We start from the raw sequence: 25,061 nt of genomic DNA, 5'->3' as shown, positions 1-25,061 counted from the left end.
CATGGATAAGGTTACCATGGCGCCCGGTGGTGGGAAGAATCAGGCTGATGCACTTAGCAACCAGAAAAGAGGAGCCTGTAGAGGAGCTGAAAGGCTTCGATTCCTCCTCATCATCTTGTGTACATATCACCTTACATTAAAGCCTGGCCATTAATACAAAGCAGTGTGGTCGGGGTGAAAGTGTTTGCGCCCCTTCCACAAAGTGCTTTGAAGTGCAAGACACTCATCAGCTTTGTTGTTGGAGAGCATGTTGAGCGTGATTATCTTCTCTTTCTGTAGAGTACAGAGTGTTTCAAAGAAGGTTTCCTGGGATTTTCTTTGAAGCCAAGAACCAAAACCTGTTGTCTAATTGGATATCTGAACACAGAGAGCTTTTGGCTGTACATTTCTGACAACTCCAAAAGTGTCAAATCTACTGTAAAAAACAACATTATAAATCAGCTCAACACTTGATTCTTCACCTTAAAATCTCAGAAACATACACAGTGGAGGAGTGGGAATAATGACAAGAAAGTGCGGGAAATAGAAAATGAAATCCATCTGCAGGAGGGGATAATGATCTTGAACTCCACACACAATGAAGCACACAACGGCAAGCTTTGAACACACAATGCAGACTCAAAAGATCCACAATGCCACACTGAGGCTACACACAACAGAGCAACGACCCCCATCAAGAAACAATACACCAAGCAGGTAGACCAAGCGTCGTTTAACGAGACCGCACTGAGCAGAAAACACACAGCGAGCAGCGACACCCTGAAACGAGCGCACACAGAAAGTACACAAAGGAGTGGGAGATGATGAGAGGAGGAAGCCACAAGACAAAGTGAGACAGAGCTAAGGGAGATCAGGAGAAGGCATGCGGAGGCGGAGGAGGAGGAGAGGTGGTGGTGGTGGAGGAGGAGGGGAGAGAAAACTGAGCTCACAAACGTGTAAAAAGACAGACGAGAGTGATTTCAAATTCTAACATTTATTAGATCTACTCAATCACAGGTACAGAGTTTATTGGCAGTGATTATCTACAACAGGCATCTAGAGAGTGAGTGAATGACCCAGATAAAGAATGACAGGCAATTCAACAATGTCACCAGTTCTAAGGAGCACTTGTCCTCCAATGACTAATTATTTTCACCATTGCTCGATTGCTACAGCAGGAGTTGACACCGTTTCATGACTCACCGGTTTTAGAGAGTTGCGTAAGAAAAAAAAAGCCTTTTGACATTGACATTGTTGAATTGCTCTTAACTAAAGGTGGTGGGATGGAGAGGAATACAGCATTTGTTTTGTATGACTGTTAAGCATTCGCAGATCTGACACCGTAAAGCAATTTCGTGGGTCTGGTTTGCTACGATGTTTTCTAATTGTACATAATGAACCCATAATGCTGGGAAACACAGCCGCTGACCTCATCACTTTAGATTGTTCAGTTCCACATCCACTGACTACAGTACTGTCAAATATTGATCATTAATCTGTATGCATTATGCATATATTATTAATACTCACAAGATCTGCAATCAGTTACATCAGCATTCTCATGCACCCAAAACTACAAAATAAACGAGATATTTCACTGGAACAAACGAATCCCAGTCAAAACCCAACAACCTGTGGTGTGGGAAGTGACATCCAAGTTAACGTTACTCACTGAACAAAATATACACATCACTATTTACATTGACATGCTTTGCTAAGTTTAATTAAACAAATCAGTTTAAATGATTGGCAAACTGAGAAAGAGTCAATATCAATTTGTCATTAAAGTGCATCAGAGTCAGTGTAGAGGGAGTTTTACCATGAAGGTGGTCGGGTTTAGACCACTGGGGAGAGAGCGCACACACGCACATACGACACACACGCAAACACACGGAGCACTGGTTTGTTACACTGTAGAAATACCTGAAGTGGACTTTCCCTCTCCACCTTCGTCTTGAGACTGGGAGCAGGGTGGTGGCGGGGTGAAGTTGGCTCCAGGGAGGCTGCCCTCGAAGGATGGCATGGAGGGCGGTGATGGAGGCAGCAGGGTGCTGTTGGGGCTGTTGATGTCACCCTCCCCCACGAGGGTCAGGTCGGCGTGGGCGTCCTCCTCCACAGTGCGGAGGCTTGGCCGGGAGTCCGAGGGCCGGGAGATGGGGGACAGATGGGTGCCAAAAGTCGGGTGGCGAGGAGGGGGCAACAGGCACCGCCTGGTCCCCGAGTGTCCATTGGCACTGGAGCTGAGGGAGGAGTCCAGACTCTCAGAGCGAAGGCTGGAGGTGAGGGCCCCCCGTGAGGAGATGCCATTCTCCCGGGTCTGTTTGAGGGAGTCTGGGGTGGAGCAGGCCACGGCAGGTGGAGTTAGGCGCAGGAAGTCAGGAAGCACCAGGTCTTCTTTACTCAGGAGTCCGCGCTGGTCGTTGGCTCGGGTGCTCTGTGCCCGGCTCAGCAGCTCAAAGAATTCTGCAAAACAGATCAAACAAGTTCCCTCACTTAAACTTTTCTAACAGTTGAGCACCTGGAAACAATGGATTAGCTGGGTTTATCATGCAGCAGAGTGGCCTCACACCTGACAGAGAAAATAACCCTCCAGAGCTGCCAAAGATAGCAATTAGTCCTGAGGCAAAGCAAAGCTAAGAAATCCACCAACAAATCAAAAAAAAGACAGAGAGAAAGAAGGAAAAGGGGGATTTACCTTCAGCTTCATCTATATTAATCTTTTTCTGTTTTCTCTTTTCCCCTGGGAGTGCTGAGTCTGGTCCACTTGCTCTCACAGAAAAGTCCTTTGGTGTTGACCTCTCATCTCCCTGCAGATGCAACAATAACAATGCACTCTGTTAGGAGATGGAGGGATGGGGGAGGAGGGAGAGGGGTCGTATGGGGGAGGCTAAGCGTGAGCTGCCAAGCACCCTATTGAGCAGAGTGTCCAGATTTGCTGAGGACCCGCATGTAAAGATGAGCCTGGTCCATCTGTTGAATCGGTGTCTTTTCTGACCTTGCTAGTATCTAGACCAAGTGCTTTCTGCCTACATATGGTGCAATAACTCAAGCATGAAGAAAAATGAGCAAGTGAGTCAGCAACAAGCAGTGTTAGGGCAGAAAATATCCCAAAAAATAAATTAAAAAAATCAGGAAGTACACACCAAGCTTGTCAAAGCTTGGTGTGTAAATGTTAATAAAGCTTAACGTGGCCACTATTAAATTACGGTGTTGCAGCAAGCAGAGCAGCAAGAGAAGAGGACAAAACACCACATCTGGACTTGTAGGCAGCGTGTGTGAGATGACCATGTCGTGAGTACTTACTGTGGCAGAAAAACTCCTGGTTGGAGGGTGGCCTTTCAAGGAGGAAGACTTGGATTTGTCTGTTCGAAAGAGAGAGACGTGCATGAAAAATTCATCTGGCTGAGAGATTGATGAGGAGAAAGTGAGACAGAGAGGGGAGGTGAGGACACTTGAGACATAAGAGATGTGTGCTGAAAAACTTGAATATGTGATTCAATGGAATAAAATAAGTGGACATGATTTACAATTGGCGGTTAAATTTCTGGAGTTGATGACAAGCTCCGGTGGAAAGAAAAACCTCTCTGATGCATTTAAAATGTAGTTAAGATCGTGTTTTTTGTCCCTTTGTAATATTTAGTGTTATATATTGTTGTGCAGTGTGTTAGATGGTGTTACCTTTGCTTGTAGCTGGGTCTGCTCGCTCCAACACAACCCGCAGGCCATCCAAACTAGATATGGGGGCACCCAGGTCCAAAGACTCGGTTTCTCCGCTCTAAAACGAAACACATTTCATGTTCAACAAATCAACATCTTCACCTGTTGAGCAGAAGCTTAAATATGCTACAGTTCCTCTTTGTGCATGGCTGATATTTGAGTTCATGGGCCTTTGCTTAATTTGTAAACCATCTTTCAGCTTTGGTCTACTGTATAATACAGTTCTAATGCCTGGAAACCCACAGGACTAAAATAAATCATCTGGCAGGGGTTTAGGGGAGGAGTAAAGAGTCGGCATGTTTGAGGAGTGTCGTCATCCTTAATTATATCCCTGGTGCTCCATCTTCGGAGGCTGGGCTGAGTCAGAGCACTAACCACCGTGTAGAGATGGAAAAGGATGCGGTCGCTTCCCTCCCCTAACCATGATACTCCACCCTGTGGCACTGTCACACACTGCACAGGCTGCTTTCAGGACACACTGGAGCTTCAAAAGGATTCAAGCATTGTAGCCACTGGGGACGACTTACTATTTTGGCCACAAGATCATTGAGGTGAAGGCCATATTTGGCCACCACGGGACGCAGGACCTCAGTGACGGGTTTGGTAGGTTTGGCTTTCAACCCCACGGAGCGGTTAATGGGTACCAGGTCCAATCTAGGAGCAAAGAGCATAAGTGAACACCAGCATAGACATAAAAGCATCAACAGGGGGATATTCAGAGGAAATTTGCAGATCCAAGCAAACGTCTTGATTGATCATTCATACCTAAACAAGGTCCGCTTCTCCAGTCTCAAGTCTCGTGAGCTGAGGGTCATGCAGTCTTGGTCCAACACCAAAGGCTATAAGGAGAAAAGCATCAAACTACACATTAGGGACACATAGAGAAAAGATAATCTTTTATGCTGCTTAAAGCCTCAGCAACAAACCCAAACATGTCATAACGTAGCATCTCTATACAGCAACTGTAAGACACCTTCTCCACTTTTAATCCTCTGTAATCTTTGCAGGTGACTTCGGTTGAATTCATCTTTTTTCAATTCAATTCTGTCAATGACTCCTCACAAAATAAAGCACCTTTAAATGGTAAGTGTAGTCGTGCTGTTTTTACCAAGGTTTGATTTAGAATGAACACAAGCTTGAGTCATTTCATTCAAGAGGTGCTTGCAGCAGTGTTCTGCCACCTGATGTATTAGCAGCAGATGCTCTTAGCATTAGTCAGTAATTTGTTGGCGGCGTCTGCCTCCCTCACCTTCTCCCCTCCCACCAGGAAGAGGTCGACGGCAGCGATGTTGACGCTGATGCTGTGACAGAGATCTTGGAGGACCTCCCTTATGGAGGCACCGGGCCGGAGAGTGATAGAAGAGCAGGAACCGTCGGGAAGCATCACGCTGCAGTGTTTGGGGGAGCGTTCCCATACTCCAACTGAGTGGCGATTATCAGACTGTGGATACAAGATTAGAAATTCAGAGGCTTAGTTTAACTAGGAAGACTGTCTTATGAGTTTCATGTGTTAAGTGTACATAGATTCAGTTTTAGCTTTAACTACATTTGCTATAAACAAAAAAATGAGTGGGCTGACAAGTAAAAAATAAAAAAATAAACAACTCTAGACTATTATAATGGCTTCACCAGACCCTGGGCTCTGTGTTGCCATGGTGATCTGTCCAGAGGAATCTTACCTCAATCTTGCCAGCAGAGCAGGAAGTGGCCATCTCCAGACTGGTACCGGACGACAAGGAGCCCTGGGACTCCCTCCGCCCATTACTGCCCCAGTAGTCTGCAAAAAACAGCGCAGGGTTTGATGAATTCACACAGATAAGAGACGTTTGCACACTACTCACATTAAATGACACTGACAATATGCAACACAGAGACAATGTCGAGCTATAACATGACTAATAACAATGTTTCTGATTTGTGATTGTGGTTTTGTCGCCACAGAATCTTGGCAGGCGAAAAAGGTGTATGTCATCAAACAAGATTTGTGAATAAACAGTAGATGTTTCGTTACATTTAAGTGCAGCTACATTTAGTGAGAGACACTGATGCTAAAGCAGCACAAGCTGTATGACAGCTTGTGCTTTCAGCGGATATTTAAGAACAAAAAAATGAGGAACTATCATTAATGTTGTACCTAACAAAGTGTCACATCATCATATCATTATTTTGATATTTTACCACCTTTAAAACGCTGGCTCTTTTTTTGGCTCTATTTTCTTCTGTGTGTCAGAATGCCAGAATTGCAGCAAGGGTTCATTCCCTTTTCAAGCATTTTCAAGGTACATAAACCAAAAAGTTCAAGTCTCTCCAAGCTGTTATTATCACATCTGAATTATTACTTTAAATTCAAATGCAAAAAAAGAAATAATTCCTTTATACCCACAACAAACGATGTATGTTCTCACTTTGTTTATTTTACCAGTTGTTCATATTCACTCTGATTGTATGTTTTGATTATGATTATTCAATGCTGGCTAATTTCAAAGCCAGGAGCCAACCAACAACAAAAACAGGATCGTTTCAGTTTGGTTTACATGAGTGATTATGCGGCTGAAAGTGAAGCCTTTTTCAAGGAGTATTTTTGAATTCAAGCATATTCCTTAGTTGAAAACATAACTTTTAAAATTATAAGTATTTTCCGAACTTTCAAGACTTGCAAGTTTGTTTTTGCCAATGTACCACTGATGTGTGCCTGATACTTTGATCACTGCAGGGCAGCTGTGTTTCTACATGCCTCCCCCGCACGCACTCTGGGGCTGGCAGCGATTTGGTGTCTTGTTCAAGGACACATCAGCACTTGGGAAGTTTGTAAGTTGCAAAAGCTTTCAACAGTTAGTATCTTGGTAACCAGAAGGCGACAGGCTTGATAATTACCAAGGTTAATGTCTCCAATGTCCTTCTTTTTTGGGCCCTTCCCAAAGCTCCTGTTGCGGGACCACGAGAAGAAGATGCCGCGTTTCTTGTCGGCACTCTCATCTCTGCCGTCTTCGGTCAGTGACCTCCCTGACCTCTGCTTTCTGGCCTCCTGCTGGTCGGAGAACAAAAACAAAGATTTTACCTGCTGTAATGCACTGATGAACAATGTCAACAATTACACACTTCCATGAAAAGCCTGTTGGTGCAGTCAAAAAACAAGTGTGGCACCTTTTTCGGAGTGGAAAGTGTAGAGCGATCAGAGCTGGCACTGTGTTTCGAAGGCGCTGGGCTGCAGGGAATCTGGTAGGGGTCTGGCAAGGGTTGGCCATCCACCTCAGCGCGCATACACTCTTGGTAAAGGGATGACTTGAGGAATCGTGAATAACTGTCAAACTTCATCAGGTTAAAGATCTGTAGACGTTGAGAAAAAAAGAGTGGTGGTTGTGAGTAAACAAATAGCAAAACACAGAGGATGGAAGGGAGATGCATAAAGAGGCACATATGCTAAAAAATAAAGGAGTGAGGACGAGAAAATGAAACAGACAGAAACAAGAGAGTGGAAACTACTAGTGTTAACATATGGTTACAGCTTATGTTATGACAGGTGTCTTAACAACTAACATTTTATCATGTGCAGGATGAAAATATACAGATCTCTGACTACATGTCTATGTGTGCAGTATTTTCTCTGTGGGTGTATGCCAGTTTGTGTTTATCTACTCTAGTAAAGGCTCAGAGTCCTTTCGTAAACAAACCCAGATGGCCACTGAAGAAACCAAATATGCTTCTGCAAAGTGACTAAAGGCTAGATGAGAGCAAACCCCACTCTGAACACAGAATCCTTCCGACTAATAACTAATCAGAGATGAGCTCACAACTGCTGCTGTGTTGCTGGTACCTGTAGCTGCTGCATCTTGAACATGTCGGGCCGTGGGGAGGTGAGGACATCATCCGCCAGCTGGGCCTGGCTGTCGATGTTGACCGGCATGGTAGCCTTGCTGGACAGGAAGCTGTTGTAGATCTCTCCAGCTCTCTGGGACAGCTGCAAGAAGAGATTTGATGATGCAGAATATCAAAACTGTAGGAAAGTATGCAACTGTTTGTCTCCTTATCTTCTCCAATAATATTTATTTGCACGCAAATTATAAAAGCATAAGGATGCCATGAATGTGTATTCACCCTTTGTTAAATCTTACTTTAAGAACCAAACCTGGGGGTTGGGACTCACAAAGGGGTCTACAGATGAATGTGTGGGATTTGTCAGAATTTATAAACGGGAGAACAGAGAATTAAAAAATTAAATGCAAAATGATATTCATTCATTCATCATTTGTTTTTGTTTTTTTCTTATGTGGTTATATAATATAATTAAATATTCATAGACTTAACTTTGTTTTAAGTAGATAGAAGCTTAAAAGGTTGGAAATCACTGCTGCAAAGAAAATAGTGTTTCATCAGTGTACATATTTTTAGCAGTTGGATTTCCCCAGTGGGAAACAAAAGCTTAAAGGCAGAATGAGTGGGATTTGTTGTGGTTTGTAAACACAACCTTCAACGTAGGCCCCTCCTCCCCAGCTTGTAGCTTCCTCTTGGATGTGTGCTTAAGATTTGGCACCTGGTCTACGTTTTTTTAAAGCCCAGAACTCACACCCTGCACGCTGCCGGGGGCTACATGCCCATTGCCCAAAGGTTGACACCCTGAAACGTCGCAAACACAGCAAAATAAGAAAGTGCAGGCAGAGGGTGGGGTCACTGCAGATACAGGCACCGCCACACAAATGGGTCATAAGTGATGATTGAGGGGAGTTATTTTTGTATGAGTCTATGCATTGTTTTTCAGAAAAATCCTACTCATTCTGCCTTGAAGCTTGGAAGAAACCCAAAGACTGCACAAACCACACATGAAGAGCCTTTCAACCAACTTGCAGAGTCAGTCAGGAAGGAGCATAAACCTCACGACTGAGTAAATACACACACTGAATGACTGCAGTGCTGACAGTCGATGACCCCGCAAATCCTTTTGTTCATCTGCATTGAATTTGCATTTAAAAGGCCAAAATACAAGGGGAAGAAGTGTAGAGTTTGGCTGAGATCCTGGATGGAGAGGCATGTAAGAATGTATATAGCCCTGGGGGGGAATTGGAGGCAAGTGAACTTTGTAAAATGAAGTGAACTTCAGGTATAGCTGTTTAATTACCGTTATATTTCCCTTGGACGACACACAAGTGATGTAATAGGTCGCCCGTGTCAGTTGCAAATATCAAACATGTTATTAAAAAAACCTTAGTGAGAACGACTTGCAGCGACTGGATCTCATGACATGAGAGTAGAATCTTTACATATCACACACTATAGGCTTTCATCTTATTTATCTATGTATATTCTCGCAATTAGGCCATGACACGCCAATTCAGTGGGTCGCAGTATAAAAAGAAACACCATATAAAAGCTCTGACTGCATCTGTAGCATCAGACTGTGAACTTACCTGCTTTTTATCAGTTGCAGGGACATGACTGAAGTATTCACAGGCCTGCCAGAACAAGATATTCTCCTCACTGAATTCTTTCTTGAGAAATTCCTGTGGAGACACACAGTACAAGAGTTTCTATACGATGTCAAACTGGTGCTCAATTTCTTCTCTATCCGGTGCTGCTGCGGCTGTTGTTGTTGTTGTTGTTGTTGAGACCAGTAGCGAGGAAAAGAAATTGTTGGGTGTAATGTTGTGAACAAGATTGGTGTAAGTGTAGGCGCAGGATAGTGTGGGCGAGTGCAGCTCTGAACAGTGTTGAGGGAAGGTGAGGAGCGAGGTGGTTCTGGGACACCAGAACTCAATGCTTGAGCCTTCAGAAGGTGTTGTGGGCTAAATCAAAGACACATCTTTTATGTGGGAGGCATGGTGACATAAATGAAATGCCTGTACTCACTAAGGTTGAACACTGAGAACTGAACTTGAACCTGTTTCAAATCTGTACAAACCTAGGATTTGTTAAGAAACTGATACAGCGAAATGTAATGACTGAAAGCAATTTCGTGCATGACAGCAGGTGGTCTAAAATGACAAAGCATTCACTGCAGCATTGTATAGGAATACAGCATTTCTATGCTAAGTAAAAACAAGTTTGAATATTTAAGCGTTTTTTTAAAGGTTTAGCATCCGACGTTCATTTTCATTTTCTTTCCTAACCATATAACACAACATCTGTCTAAATCTTAAACCTGAAGCACCAAGACACTTCATGTCAGCTGAAGACGATTCAAGATTATCAACTATTAGGGAAGTTTTTTTGTCTTACCGAGAAGTAGCGCACACCCACTGGATCCTGGAGGAGTCGCTCGAAGCAGGCGGCCCAGCTGGCCACGCGTTGCTCTGGGACCCCTCGGTGGCTGCCTGCTCCTGGAAGACTGCCATTACTGTTCAGGCTGCTCTGGCTGCAGCATCCCTGCAACTGGACTCCACTATAGTCTGCAAGACGGGAGAGCAAAATGCAAAGGTTAACACCAGCCAGAGGGAACGTTACAGCCACTCTCCTCAACTTTCTAAATATTCATGGGGATTTTAGCATTTTTGTGTGTTTTTCTTCCTTTTTGCATATTTGAGAAGGCAAACCAAGTGCAGTAATTGAATCCATGGAGGAGAACAGAGCTTTTCTAAAGACTCTCCTAGATCCCCCTCTAAGACACCATAAACAAAAAATATCTTGCATTGGCACATATTCAAAAGGCTCTCACAAAAGTCAGCATTATGAATTTTGGTGAAAGTTTAAACTAGAAAGCAGGGTTATTGGGTTCACGTTCCAGTGCTAATTCATCTAATGTCAACTAGTACATCTAAAACTCACACTACAATCCATTCAACAGTTTCCTTCAACAGAAATTGCAGGAAAAGAAAAAGACAAATAATTTGTCATTAATTTGATAAAAGTCTTGATCCTCTAACAGAATCAGAGGATTAAAAGAGGGAAGAACTAGACAACTAAACACAAAGGGAAGCCATAAGATGCACCAAACAATCAAAAAACTAGTTGCTTTGTACCATTTGTTACACTTCTCTCTGGTGAGTGCAACAAAATAAGTGAATGTCAAAGTTCAAAAGTGTGGAGCACAGAACTAACAGATCTGATTGCATCCGAGAAACAGCAGATGTTACTCAGCTTGCAGGAGGGCAGCAAAGAGGGACTGACAAGAAGAAAGAAAGGCAGGCGACATGGCTGATTAAAGGGACACAAAGAGGAAGAGTGGGTGAGGATCCAGCCTGCACACTACCTGCTAGCATGGCAGCAGATGGCCACTTTAGCGCTGTGGGCCGACCAAGCAGGGAGCGCACAGGAAAAACAACAAAACAAAAGGGTCACAGTGGGATTTGTTACAGACACATGGATGTTGTCATTCTGAGGTGACTCAGCTGGCACTATTAACAGAGTGTGTCTCTGCTGTTGGAAACTGAAATGTTTGCTAGATCAGGTACAGCGTATCTTCATCTTGCCAATACGCCTGCACACGAATTAGGGTGGATTTACAAATAGGTGTGCAGTTCAACTGAGGCGTTGTGAAATAAAAGCACTGCAAATAGTACATGACATCACTAACAGCCTTACTGTGAGGTCTTTCTGATTATGACTCAGGTGGCCTTCACATGACCCTTTAAAACCTACAATATCATAGTTTCTTAGTTGAGTATGTCAATCAGAGAAAACTGAAAAATTTTCTGTTTTACAAATGACCGGTTTCCCCTGTGTCACTGAAAGTCAGTGCATAAAGTTCCCTGACAAGCCACTTGTTTGGACTTGGTTTAACGTATTAGGACTGAGGCTTTGGGATCCACGTTTACCACATTGTGTGCCGCTCGGTTAATGAGATGGCTTTAGAAAGCAAACAGCCGAGCATGTCTGATCCACATCCACAGTGAAAGGAGCGGAGCAACACTCCCCACCGCAGCCTCGGTCAGCCTGTTAGCAAATGTTATTAAAACGGCTATGAAAGGGAAGACCAGACAGCACGAACGCTAGCCCAGACCGTAACCCAAAACATGCTCAACAAACATCCTTTGTTAATGAGGCATGCTGCCTTCAGCGAATACATCATCCACACTAAGTCTTTTTATTAGACCTTTTTATTGAGCAGCTACAAAGATCTGTGTTGAGTGTGGAGCAGAAAATGAGAAATAAAAATTGCAGAGACTGAAAAGGCCGGAGAGAACACTGCAGCATGGACTAGATCAAAAGGTTTCATTATGTTAGTAAAAAGAGAGGATAAAGAAAAAGCAGTGAGATCTTGTTAATCTTGTGATTTAATTGTTTTAAGAGTTGCTAACAGTGCTGGCGTTCTTTTCTATTTTTCATATCAAACAATCATGTTTAGGATTTTGGAGAACAGTGTTCTAAAGTAGTAAATAACGGTACTCACCACCATCTGAGGAAGCAGCAGACTGAAAGAGAACAAAGAGAGACATGAGTGAAAGGCTGCCCTCATGACCTCCTGTGCTGAGACAAGAGAGTGAAGACGGTGCTGATAGCAGTGTCTCTTCAGGCATCCCACCAGTCGCTCTGAGGTGTGTGTCCTTGTGGTTTGTATGTGAGAGGATGTGTGTGTGCTACTGAGAAAGAGTTGGATCTTGGGTCCCAACACAAGACCATTAATTTGTAAGTGGGTGGACCCCTGGGCTCTACCACACACAGCTGTTCACACCTCCACACCAGGACCCACCCCTCATTTTATATGATCCTCACAGCCCTGATTGTGTGCATTCCTGCTAACTGCAGTCACAAAGATCAGAGCTCATCAAGGCAGAGCTACTTGAGAGGCCATCACTGGCTCTAATGCTCCTCTTTTCATTTGCAAATTCAAGGAATGAGTGTGTAGATGTCCCTGAATAAAGGGCAAACAACACAAGCACCCCCGATGGGCATGGAAATTTCTCAGTGACAACTTTCCATAATTGGGTGTACTTACAGCCAAGGGATATACTAACTAAAACACCACATGTGACTGATATGAAGACAGATAAACACATATTTGCTTGGCAATATTTCAGTTTAAAATCACAGCCTCAGCATTGGACTTCTGTAAAACTGGATAGCATAATTTTAGTTAAGATAATAAAGAGAGATCTTAAAGCCCAAACTGCAAGGCTGTTGTCGCAAATATATTTAAATGCAGGGGAGGATATGAGAGGCGCATCTTCGGGCTTGGTCCAAGAACACTCGAAAAATTGGTGCGTTGGAGGATTCATCTGAAAAGGGGAGACTATTTCCAGAAGAGCGTTTTCTGAGCTGCCGCTTCAAAGTGTGAATATTCAAGGCTGATAATACGTTGAAACAAGGCTCTTATTGCCAGGCTGTTGCCTTGGTGTGAGCAGTACATACAGTTTGTGCTTTAGTGGAATTGCATAATACTGGACTGTGGAACTACGATATTACAATGAAAATTAACAAAAAAATTAGGCTATTTTTGAAAGCGAAAACCAGGATACGGTTTCATTTCCTGTCTGATTTAATTCATAGTATAATTTCTAATTGGCTGGGATTTCTGATTCAATTAATAGTTTTTAGCCTGATCAATCAGCCATAGAACAAGCCCAGACACACTGTGGACCAGCCCATTCCAGTTTCTGTTGATGCTACTGGTCGTCTGAGGGCAAGGGATGTAACCACGGTCATGTGCGCTGACGTGACGCCTCGTTCCATTTTGGGAGTGACCATATGTAAAAGCTTCATCAGACACAGACCGCTAAACCACTAATTGTCTGTCACAAGCCCTTTACAACTCTGCTGCTGCTGAGTCCAACCCCATTTAGTCAACACCCAAAAGCCAGCCCCTCTGTGGTGGTTAGCATGTGTACAGTAATCATGGGTGGGTAGGACGAGGACCAACATGAAGCCGAAACAGAAGAGAGAGAGAAAAGAGAGAACACCCACTCCATCTGTCTGTCCTTTTGGATCTAAAAGCAGCTAAACCTCAAACCTTAAATATATACAGTGTTGTGACTGTGGTTCAATTCAAAGCACAAGACAGACATCACACAATGTGACGTCAATGTTGGTTTTGACAAACAAAAGGTCTCCAGGATGAAACTTTGAAAATGTGAATTTGTGCAATCACTACTATCCATATTTTGGGAGTCAGTGCTACTTTTAAAAGCTATGCAGTACACGGAGAGGTTTTACTTCTCAGGTGATGCACATATGACAGACATCCACTTCTTGAAAGAGCACAACCTCCATGTATTAACACACATGTGATGAGAGTGGGAGTATTGCAATAAATATTAGCATCGCCCTCTTGACACAAACAGCAGATTTAATATATCATCTTTTAAACCACGCTCGTGTCAGAGGAGATTTACGTTGATGACAAATATGTCACAAGTTGTGCAAGAAGGCTGAAGCGTCTAAATGAATGGGAATGTTGCAAAATGCTGAAACTAGTCTGACCAACTGTGACACATTGTTTATTAGATGTGATTCAAATTCTACTTGCAGTCTGAAATGGGACAACTAACAATTATTTTCACTGTCAGCTGAGTTTTTGATCCAATAATAACAGATGAATTGTTTGTGCTATACAGCGACAGAACATTGTGAAAAATTCCCATCACAAGTTCCGAGAGCATGAGGTGGCCTTTTCAGCAGCTTATATTGTCCAATCAATCATCCAAAACCCAAATATATTCAGTTGACAATGACATAAAACTATAAATAAGGGAGTGTGGAAGCAACAAATGTTTGGCGGTTTTCTTGTTTCCTTAACCTGTTATCAAAATGATTGTTGCTTAATAATGCATAGATCAACTAATCAACTGATTGACTATCATTTAAACACCTTTTCTCAAATAAAGTAAAATACTGATTAAGTGTCACAAAGGTTGACCAGTACGGCAAACATTAAGAGTGTGGTGTGTGTATGTTAGTATGTATGAGGCTGCAGGGGTCAGACCACACACACCACTGTGTGTTTCTCAACTTGTTATTGCTTCCTTGCCCTGAACTCCAACTACAATGAGGCCAACGTGATGACCCAGGCACCACCATCACCTCTCGTCCACACACTCCCTTCCTTTGTTGACACCTCTGGTGACGAGCTGGTCCACCGTGGGTGGCTCTGCCACGCTACAGCCCCACTTTGATCCTTTTCATATAAGGCTGAATTGAAGAGGTCCCATTTCCCAGCTGGAATCCCTCTGAAAGCTGTCCAGTGTCCATGTTAGGTTGTTATCAACCAAATGGGCAAAATCACAATTCAAGTCACAGCAAGTACCCTGGCTCCAAACGTAGAGCAGGATTTGGCTCTCCAGTTGGAAAACGCTCCTCCAGCTTTACTGTGGTACAGCCCCCACGCCATACAGTCTGGCATCCCGAGACACCACATGCCGAAGGAACGTAGAGGAGCACATCAAGACAGATTTATGTGTATGAACTGAAGTGAGCCACAGCGGCAAAAACACACTTTTATCAGTGTTAAATCAGTTGAAGGGAAAACCACATTCAGACAAATGTTAATGTCGCCCATTAATGCCACTCACAGAGTGCACTTCACGCCTTTAAAAGTGACTTCTTTCATCTTTTGGGCTTGTTTAGGCATGTTTCTTCCCTCAAAAACTGGGTTGAGATGTTCAACACTTCACCACAGTCAGATAAAAAAAGCCCCCTCTAAACTTTTACACAAGTCAAGGCTGATTCTAGCACCCCGCAAACAAACGACCACCGCCGCTTCAAACAGCTGTTCTGGATGGGACAGAGACGAGCGACAAAGAGGGAGATTAATGAGAAAAACAGCTGACTGAACAAAAGGACTCTCCCCGCTTCACGCAGAGGAGGAAGAGGAACCACAGTTTACTTACAGTGTTGAAGTTCCAGGTCCTCTTGAAAGAAAGTCTCTTTTTGAGACTCATTGTTCCCTAGTCTGCTCCACTAGCAGCACACAGACAGATTATGTGTGTGTGTGTGTGTGTGTGTGTGTGTGCGAACGCATACCTGAACATTCCCCACCCAAAACTCTGCAAACCATGTCTGTACAAGTCGGAGAGAGGGAGTTGGAGAGACGGGGAGGGAGAGAGAGAGAGAGGAAGAAATCTGACAAGGTACTGGACAGAAAGAGAGAAGAGGAGGAGGACGAGGAGGAGGGGGGTGAGAAGGAGGAAAGAAAGATTTCCTTACTCTGCAGCTGTTGCCATGGCAACCCGCCCGACAATACATACAGCCTCTGCCACAGTGGCATGAAGGAATCAGATGCATTAACCCCCCCTCCCTTATTCCCCTTGCATAAAAACACGCACTCGCCATGTCAAAACCACATTGGCTTTCCCCCCTCTTTTGTTTCCAGTCGGGGCACTCTCTCTTTACTTGAAAGAGGGAAGAAATACCCAGTCAGTTTAAATTGAAACCAGATGAATTTTGTTTAATCAAAATAAAAGTTTGGTAGCCCACGAGTTGAACTCTGAGCTTCATTACCCACTGTCACAGAGCACCATTCTTACGCCCTCAATGGTAATAATTCTATCAAGTGGTGTTTTCTGCTAGCAATTTAGCCTCATGTACTAGAAAAAGAAAATTGGCTTTCATTCTGGCATCACTCCTCGTCTCCTCTGCAGCTCTGTGCCTCCACATTTCTGGCAAATCTCTCCAATCGGTGACCGTTTTTGGACCTGCTATTATTCTTAAAGCATGGGTGGCTCTCTCTGAGGTTTTCCCGTGGCAAATGAGCTTGCATTCTTTGGACTTAATTTTGCCGTAAATAATGGATGAGATACAGTGTTTATTAACAGCCTGGTTTTCATGGTAGATTTCTCCTGTTTAATTAGATTTCTACATGGTCTATCACTTTGGAAATTGGATGTTTGTCACATGCACATGGCTGTGTTGATGGCTGGTGGGGTACAATCACAGATGACTCTCAACCCCCTCCGGAGGCGTGTGTTCATGTATGTAAACACATGAAAGAGAGAGGACACGCGGGGAGGGAAGGACAGAAAAGGCCTCAGCGTGCTTCAAATACAAGAGGTTATACAATGTGACCAATGGCACTGAATTGTACAAAGTCGGGTAAATAACAACGAACGCTTCTGGACTGTTTGTCAAAGGCTTTTATATGTTGCTCGCAGTTGTACACAAGATTGAAGAAAAAAAGAGAAGCTGAGAGAGGTGTTCAAATTGGGAATACTGTCCAACTACTATTACTCAAATTACAGTCAAATTGTGGATCGTAGAAAGTTACAAAAATTGTCAGACACAGTTGTCTCAAATCTGACGTCGGAGCTTCTATCACACATCTCCCGGTAAATGACTGGGATAACCTTTCAGGCACAGCTAGTGATACAATTCACACATGCATCTACATTCAGGAACATGACCATCTTACACCTTTTCACACGTACCATGACAATGCTGGAATAGATGGGACAAGGGACAGGCCAGCAGATGGTGGTAATACAACACTTAACGATGCAGACCCCCATAAAACTCAACAGAACGAGAAGAAGGTGGGACGGTGGAAGACGTCTCTAATTATTTTCAGGTACATGTGGGCGAGGAGCGTTTTTTGTCCGCTGCTAATGTTCTTGAAATGTATTTAAAATTCAACAAGTTTGCCAGACCAGTCATGTTTTTTTGTGATCTATTTGAATCAGAAACAGACATTCAATACATTGAAAGGAACATTAAAAGATGCCGCACTGAAGCAGAGACAACTGTGAAGACGACAGGCAAGTGAGACTCAGGCGCTCATCACTCATTCCACATTTAATGGTCCTTCATCAGACGGACATAACACTTTACATTCTTGTCCCTGTAGTGTTACAGCTGTCATTCACTACACAGCCATAACGGCCTTTTCCCTGAAATGTTACCAGGCCTCGATGTGGAGAATTGGAAGTACAGATTTCGCTGAATATCAATCCCTGCTCCCATGACCCAATGCAGGAAATGTTCCTGTACATTTCAGGGATAGACTGCATGTGTGAAAGGGGCTTTAGTGGATGTTCGCACCAAAACCCCCTGAGGTTAAAAAAAAAAGGTTGTGTGAGACAACAAAATACGATACCAAAGTCCAGTTAGTGACAGATCTATGTGTTTGAAGGCTTATCATACACTAAAACACTGCACATCCACATCCATCCTGTTTGATTTACGAGGAAAGATTTTACAGCTCTGGCTGGAAAGTTATCACAATATCACTCATTTTATCTTTTGTTGCGACAGTCCACCTGGTGATCTTGTTACAAAGTAATCCACCAGGAATGTGTCTGATTGGCCAACCAAAGTTGCTGTCTGATGTTCACCAGCACACATGCTGTATCATTTCCTGTTTGCACTCGGCAGATAATTACATAGGATACACTTCATGCTGTAATGCAGAACTGAAATACATAAAGAGAGAATGTGCATGCTCTCATAATTAGAAGCCATTCATGGTGCTAAGCTGAATCATCCATAAATTTCCCAGAATCACAGGACACGGATGCTTCTGCCCTTCGAGTCTAATTTTGCCCTTTGACCTCCCTGAGGCAGAGCGTTCACTGCAGCCAGGTGAGCACATCTATAAGCACACAACAAGAGCAGAGCGTGTTGGAACTTCTCAAACCAAAATGCCTTCAGGAAAAGTATTTTTCTATGTCTAACTTTAGTGCTGCAAGCTGAAGAAACTGCTGCCACAAAGTAAACAGTTTCCACGGGAGCTCTGAGCTGCCGCTTGATTTAATCAATTTGTGAAACATTTCTAGACAGGCTTTACAGCGACAATGAGAAGTGCTTGTCACAAGACCTCACTAATTGCATGTCAAGTTCTCCACCACCAGGCAATCTTGACCAAAAACGGAACATAATCTAGGAGTGCTATCTGCGGCAGACGACAAACCATTCTCTGAAAATAACATCAAGAGAGAGCCTCGCATGAAGGCAACTTCCGTTTGAGGGAGAAAGGGCGAGGGTGCGGTGACTGATAAGATGGAAGAGACATTTCTTCCTTGACTGAGCAAGGAGAGTGGGGGAGAGACAGGGAGACAGACTGATTTAGGGAATTATGAAGCTCCTCTGACAATATCTAAGTGAAGATAGTGTAGACAGACTGCCATGTGTTTGATTTTAGGAGGCTAAGCAGTGGGATGCAGTGTTTTTACTGTGGGAAATCTTGTTTGTCACAGCAAGTCTGCCAGACACTCTATCACATTAGCAAGGATCTGATCAGGTCAACATGCTTATGTGATGCTAGGGGGGCAGGAATGGTAAACAACATGCACAAGATTTGTACACCCTTTTCTTATCAGCATTATGTCTATAGATCAAGGGCTGTGAAACAAATGTAGCACATCTTAATATGTGACTAATGGCCATGCTCTGTTTAGTTTTTTTCTGTTACGAGAGCCTCAGGAATGATGCCAGCGGTGTAATTCCACTTTACTTATGATCAAATTGAGTTTCACATGTTCTTGATCTTAAATCCATTGATTTTATCAGAAAAATAGAAGGCGTGTGATTTGGACAAAAATCCTTATCAACACAACAAAGACCAACTAATTTGGCAGTTCCAGATGTCTGCCCTTACAGTTTCATAATAGTTGTTGCAAAACAGATCATTGAAAAAAAGATTTAATAGCAAAAATCCAAATTCTATTCTAACAAAGTCTGTTTTTTTATTATCAGTATTTTTAAAAACAATCAGAGAAAAATACAGGGGTGCAAAGAAACTCCTTCAAATCTATTGGTCAAGATCATTATTTTACACAAGTAGCAGAGGTATTCAGCTGTTAGAAGAAAAGCTTAAGAATCTAAGGCTCAGATTTACATGTTGGCATATAATCCATACAAACAGATGAGTTGACATTGCAGAAGCGCCAACATTTCAGTATTGATTCAATCATGTTGTTCTCTGAAGAGTTTAATCAAAAGACAAATATGATTAAAGGGCTTTTAATCAAACAAACAAATAAAGATCTTCAATCAAACACTACAACGATGCTGGAGGCATGCGTGTCTGGTCAGCCTTGTGCTGAGGTGTCTTTCAAGTGTAATCCCCTCAACTCACAAATGGGCTGTTCTCAATGTCTGTAAAGACGTGTGTGATTTGCATGCAGGCAGAGGCCATCGTCACATGCATTTCATCTCTTAATCCCCCTGATCGGCAGTAATCTACTGCCTGTTCCCCCAACTCCAGCCGGTTAGCCACAGCAGATGGGTACGGCTCTACTCCTTTCTGGATTAAAGTGGCATTACTATGATTTGTTCAGTGCTGCCGGTGTGAGTGTGTGTTAGCCACTTGTTGATGATAAAAAAGCTGACAGCATTCCTCTGACTGGAGATGTTTACCTTTTTCCCATTGCTGCCCTACTTCTTGCAGTGTCAGGAACGTGGGGCCTCAGCCAATACCAGAATTTGTCTTTCCCCACTTAACAACGAAAATTCTTATCTTAATGTTAACTCTGCCTGAACCTGTACAGCTCTTGGCATCAGTCTCACTACCTATAACTTAAATGTGAAGCCTCGCAGCATGCATGACAACATGACGTGACGTGAACTCCCTTTGATTTGTTGAACTAACAAAAAATAATCTTAGCATGTCTCAGGTGGGCAGGTTGGAGGAAATGCTACATACAAAACAAGCAACAAATAAAATACATTTGATTTACAAGGCACAGCTGGATCCCGCAAAAATAGAATAACTTCAGAGAGGGAAACTAGAACCAGTGACCACGACCCCTCCCACCTCAATTTATTATCACAGAGAAAGAGCTGTGCTCACATGAGCCTGGAGGGCTTGAGGTGGGTAAACCACATAAGATGCCACCACACCCTGTTGCTGCTCTCTTTCTCTTCCATAAAAAAACACCAGAAATGGACTTTCCAACCTGAAACCTGACACCTATAATTAGCCCTATTATTCACCCCCCCCCCCTTCACCAAACTTAGATGAAAGCTTGGTGTACAGTGTTCTGAAAAGTCCGGGTGTTCGGGTACATTTGTTGTGAATAAGAGGGAAATTATATGAATTAATATCTGCCTCTTAGGAGGCTACTAGGCAATGTGTTGCCAATAACAAGGAACGGCCATAATTGTTTACTTCCTATGTAAATCCCACTGAACTCACACCACACTGTCTAATCTTTTTGGTCATGCTTGGAACCTGAGCTGGCTGAAAGAAACTGAGAAAGAAGGGAAGACAAGTTTGGTGTAAGTTTATTCCCCCAGGCTGAAGGGTATAGGATGGCATTTTGTCTCTATGCGTACTTGGCAGGGCAACAAGTTCATGACAATAATCACAATGGCAAAAAATTCAGAAACACATACATTTGACTTGAGTGTGAACATTTGCATCTTTCCTTAAAGACGTATGTGTCTGTCACTAACTGTGCTGGTCTCATTTTGTTTAAACATACACTGATGAGCCACAGCATTAAAACCACAGACGACCCCTGCCCCCCAACCATGCAATGGCCTCCCCAGCAGGATAATGCGCCCTGCCATACTGCAAAAGTGCTAAGGAACAGCTTAAAGAATATGACAGAGCCGAAGGTGTTGACCCGTCCTCCAAACTCCCCAGATTCCAATGCAATTGAAGCATGCGCCGGAAGAGGGCCAATCCATGGAAGTCCCACCCCACAACCCACAGGACCCAAAGGATCTGCTGCCTAACACCACAGGAACGCTCCAGGGGTCCCGTGTTCATGCCCTGACGAGTCAGGGCTGTTTTGGTGGCACGAAGGGGATCTACACAACATTAGGCAAGTGGTTTTAATATTGTGGCTGATTAGTGTATCTTTCATAATGCAACATCTAGCGCTACATAATTTGCATTTCAGGGCAACCTTTGTTTCTTCTCCCTTAAGAAATACCATGACAACATGCAGCACTTTACTCAACCTAAAGCAATGAGGTCATACAATAACCAGGCTATTCAAACAAATAAATCCTATTTCTTTATGTTGACCACAGGGTGAAGATATTCTAGGAATAGTTCACGAGGGAAAGTTAGTGTTTAGACTGCCAAAGTAGAGCGCCAAGCCAATATCACAGTGAGAGTAACTTGGCCGCCCCAAAAATCCATGTTTATGATTTCCAGAGTGCGAAGTAGACAAGACCTTGGCCTGGTTCTGCAGCATCTTGCGCCAATACAAGGTCAAAAAGATACCAACTACATTCACTTTCCAAACCTCCCTGCAATTCCTCTCCAGTTCAAACAAGACCAGCGTGTGTTGCTCAATGTCTCAAAGAGGTGAAGCAAACGCGCCCCAGTGTCGGCTGAGCTACAGGTGTGAGGTAAAGAGTTGAACCCGACGAGCAGCCCACTGTATACCAGACATGTCTAAACTGTTACCAGGAGGTGAAAAGACTTTGGCAGTTCTAAAGCTGTTCCTTGTTGAGTAACCTCCACACCCTTGGCAGTAGATTTTCTTTCAGTGAAGCAGAGAAATTTAATAATAGTACAATTCAGGAAGGTAAACAGTGTGTGGGGAATGAATCACCTCCAGAAGTTGTGCCTCACATCCATAGACGTTCTGGTTCAGACCAGGACTGTAGCGATCCCTGCCCTGTGTGGTTAACTAAAAAAAATACATCATAATCCTGAATGTCGATAGATGATGTCATAGCGTTGATGTGACAACAGCCAAGAGTTGAGCTGCAGTGCATCCCCATCCAGAGATGGTGAGGCAGCGGGTATTTTCCGTGGTTACAGTTTGGTCAAACAGCAAGCTCAGCAACCACAGTCACATCTGGTCATCTGGTTATTGGCTGTTGCGTATTCATACTCCGAGCAGCTGGATAGTTATAGAAATAAATTCTACTCGAGCTTTGTTGCGATAATGCAACGTTTTTCCAGTCGGTGGGTTTGGAGAGAGCGGCCTATGTATTTGCAATGAAACCTCTTGCGGGAGAAGAGAGGAAGAAAAGGAATCATAGTGGAGACATTTAGAAAATGTCAGGCTGTTTAGTCTTTGCATCCTATAATGCTAGCCTAAGGACAGATTTCGTGAGCGCAACTGTCCACCCACACTCCAGAGCTGGCCATGTGATGTCAGCGAAATAAGAGTGCGTCGTGTTCTTCTCCCTCTGCTGCTAATCCCCAGGAACACACTAGTCCTGCTCATCTTCTCGAGTCATAATACCCACATTAAAAATCAAGGGAAGACTTTATTTAATGAAGTATGGCATTTAATTTTAGCAGCTATTATAATGTTTGTAATCATCAGAGCTCAACTTGTAAGTGCATATACGCTGGTTGTCGGATATAATGTATGTTAGTTAAGACATACTACGAGCAATAAAGATCACGTGCCAGTTGTGCAGCAACAACAAAAAAAAAAACACAGAGATGTATTTCAGCGAAGCTTGTTTGAGGGATGGTGAATCAGAGCGGGGACATGCCTGCACAAAGCCAATAGGGGCAAGGCAATACCACTGGCAACCATTTCAAGTTCAAACTTAACTGCGGCTGTTACATGATCGCCTAAAAGATACAATGCTACAGAACACTCACTGAGCTTTTAATTCTATCTGACAACACCAACCTGTGATCTCGATTTCCCTTTCACTAAATCTTCTCCCGACGCCACCGACCGATTGTGAAAAGGGTTACTTCTCAGGGTGAGTGCAGTGCAACAGTTTTGTTTGCAGTTCATCCAAAGGCCCATAAGCAACCCTTAATGTGCAGTTCACAGCAATAATCTTAGGCCACTTCACAAAACCCTTTTGGTATAACGTCTAATTTAAAGTCAGTGTGCATCCTCACATAGATACTAGAGCACATTTTGCTGTATAGAGCAGCACTGTGTGTGTGTCATACAGCACATGAGAGTTCAACTGGCACTGGTCAAAACATTCCTCTGACAGACCACACAAGCTAACCACTGTATGCCGCTCAAAGGACACAACAGGAGCTACAAAGAGCCCAAAGAAGGAAAAGTAACGGTGGCAGGGGAGAAAGGTGAAGATGGCAACAACAAACAGCAGAGAAGCACAGATGGACAAAATAAGGAAGACTCTAGAATTTCATGACTTACAGAGTTGAGAGTTAAAGTTTGCTCCATGTATGGCCCTGTGTGCGTGTATTTGGCTCGTCTTCAGCGCTGCTCCACACGCCTGGTGTGTGTAAACGAGTCCATCCGCTGGAGCTCCGCGGTGCGTGTGTGAGACAGAGCTCAACGGAGGAGGAGAGAGCGTGCAGGAGAGCCGAAAATCCTGACAGCTACTGGGAGTTCAAAAGCTCCCTCTCTCCACCTCTGCTGCCGGTTCCTCTCTCTCCCTCCCTCTCTCTCTCTCTCTGTCGCTGTGCTGTAAATTCCTCCTCTTTCCCTCTCTGTTCACCTCCCTCCCCGTCTCTGTGTCTTCATGCCTTCTCTTGGTTTTTGCTACGCCCACAGCACAGATCTATTACCCGCAGGCGTGCAAACAAGAGCTGCTAATGTCTCCACACCTAAAAGGAGAGGAGAAACTTCACACTCATGGAACGAAAGAGCAACCCCGAATTTCCCAGTGGGCACCTATAGAGTGCGCCTGAATAAAACAATGTGCACTAACTCATGCCGCACATTGACAGATGTTTTCACATGCAGCAACACCTCAGAGGCCAGAGTCAGTGTGAACACGTGAACAGCAGCCTGCTAATTGTGTCACCTCTGCAAAGTTGAACACACTGTAATATGCTGAATATGGGCGCAAAGCATCTGTTTGCAGCTACAAACAGGGAGTCTGTGATGAGCAAAAGATCACAGTGGTGGAGCTGTGCGGTGGGACTGTAAGGGCATTTGAAACAGGGCTCTGACAAGCTGAGCGTGGAAATAAGACAAACGACATGTCTTTCGACATGCCTAAACATACAGGGATTTGACAACAAAAGCTCAGTGTGCATCAGAACACTCTTCATCACAAGATGCAGGGAAAACGAATCAACAAACGCAAACACAGAATTATACAGCAGATTCTCCCTCTGCTGAACCAGAGAGACACACACATCGAAACGCATCAAAGATTGCACACATATATATGTGTGTGGGTTGCAAAAGCTACGTGTCAGAGACTTTGTAATGTGAATAAAAATAACAAGCATTCACTCATTCCTGTGTTAGCCACTGTGACGCACACCACAGACCATGGAAAAAGCAACATGGCCACACGCGTCCAAATTGTTCTGGGCCTGTCCACAACATGCAGCGAGGCCACATTCAGAGGTTGTCCGCAGGGGTCTGCCCTGAGCACTGATGGTGAACTCCAAAATAGTCTCACGGTGTCCTTGTGAGTCCAGATGCATGAGAGCTTATCACGTATTTCTGCATAACTTGCCATGAGAACAGCCCCTCAGAACATCCTTCGCAACAATATACAAGTTAGAAAACGCTGCAGAAACCAAACACTTCAGCCCCTCCAGTTCGTGACCGCATTACTATCACTGAATCAGCAAGGAGTCATTTAAGGTCAACAGTTAAGTGCTGTTTATGATAGTTTCATCATTTATGATCAGTATTCTC

At 43.7% G+C, this 25,061-nt stretch overlaps 1 protein-coding gene across 1 annotated transcript in view; it reads right to left on the bottom strand.

Moving 5' to 3' along the window:
* Positions 1 to 25,061, bottom strand: part of rgs12a (regulator of G protein signaling 12a) — a 37,514-nt gene that overhangs the window by 5,799 nt on the left and 6,654 nt on the right. Inside the window, exons 3-16 of the mRNA XM_041965324.1 lie at positions 12,017 to 12,038; positions 9,907 to 10,076; positions 9,099 to 9,191; positions 7,511 to 7,654; positions 6,841 to 7,023; positions 6,571 to 6,721; positions 5,376 to 5,473; positions 4,946 to 5,137; positions 4,462 to 4,535; positions 4,224 to 4,350; positions 3,658 to 3,754; positions 3,283 to 3,341; positions 2,675 to 2,786; positions 1,903 to 2,442 (exon numbers count right to left, since the gene is read on the bottom strand). Coding sequence (XP_041821258.1) covers positions 1,903 to 2,442; positions 2,675 to 2,786; positions 3,283 to 3,341; positions 3,658 to 3,754; positions 4,224 to 4,350; positions 4,462 to 4,535; positions 4,946 to 5,137; positions 5,376 to 5,473; positions 6,571 to 6,721; positions 6,841 to 7,023; positions 7,511 to 7,654; positions 9,099 to 9,191; positions 9,907 to 10,076; positions 12,017 to 12,038 — 2,062 coding nt within the window. The remainder of the gene's footprint in view (positions 1 to 1,902; positions 2,443 to 2,674; positions 2,787 to 3,282; positions 3,342 to 3,657; positions 3,755 to 4,223; positions 4,351 to 4,461; positions 4,536 to 4,945; positions 5,138 to 5,375; positions 5,474 to 6,570; positions 6,722 to 6,840; positions 7,024 to 7,510; positions 7,655 to 9,098; positions 9,192 to 9,906; positions 10,077 to 12,016; positions 12,039 to 25,061) is intronic.

Source organism: Chelmon rostratus, chromosome 23 (assembly GCF_017976325.1).
Source record: "Chelmon rostratus isolate fCheRos1 chromosome 23, fCheRos1.pri, whole genome shotgun sequence".
NCBI lineage: Eukaryota > Metazoa > Chordata > Actinopteri > Chaetodontiformes > Chaetodontidae > Chelmon > Chelmon rostratus.
This window is presented reverse-complemented; position numbering and strand designations above follow the sequence as displayed.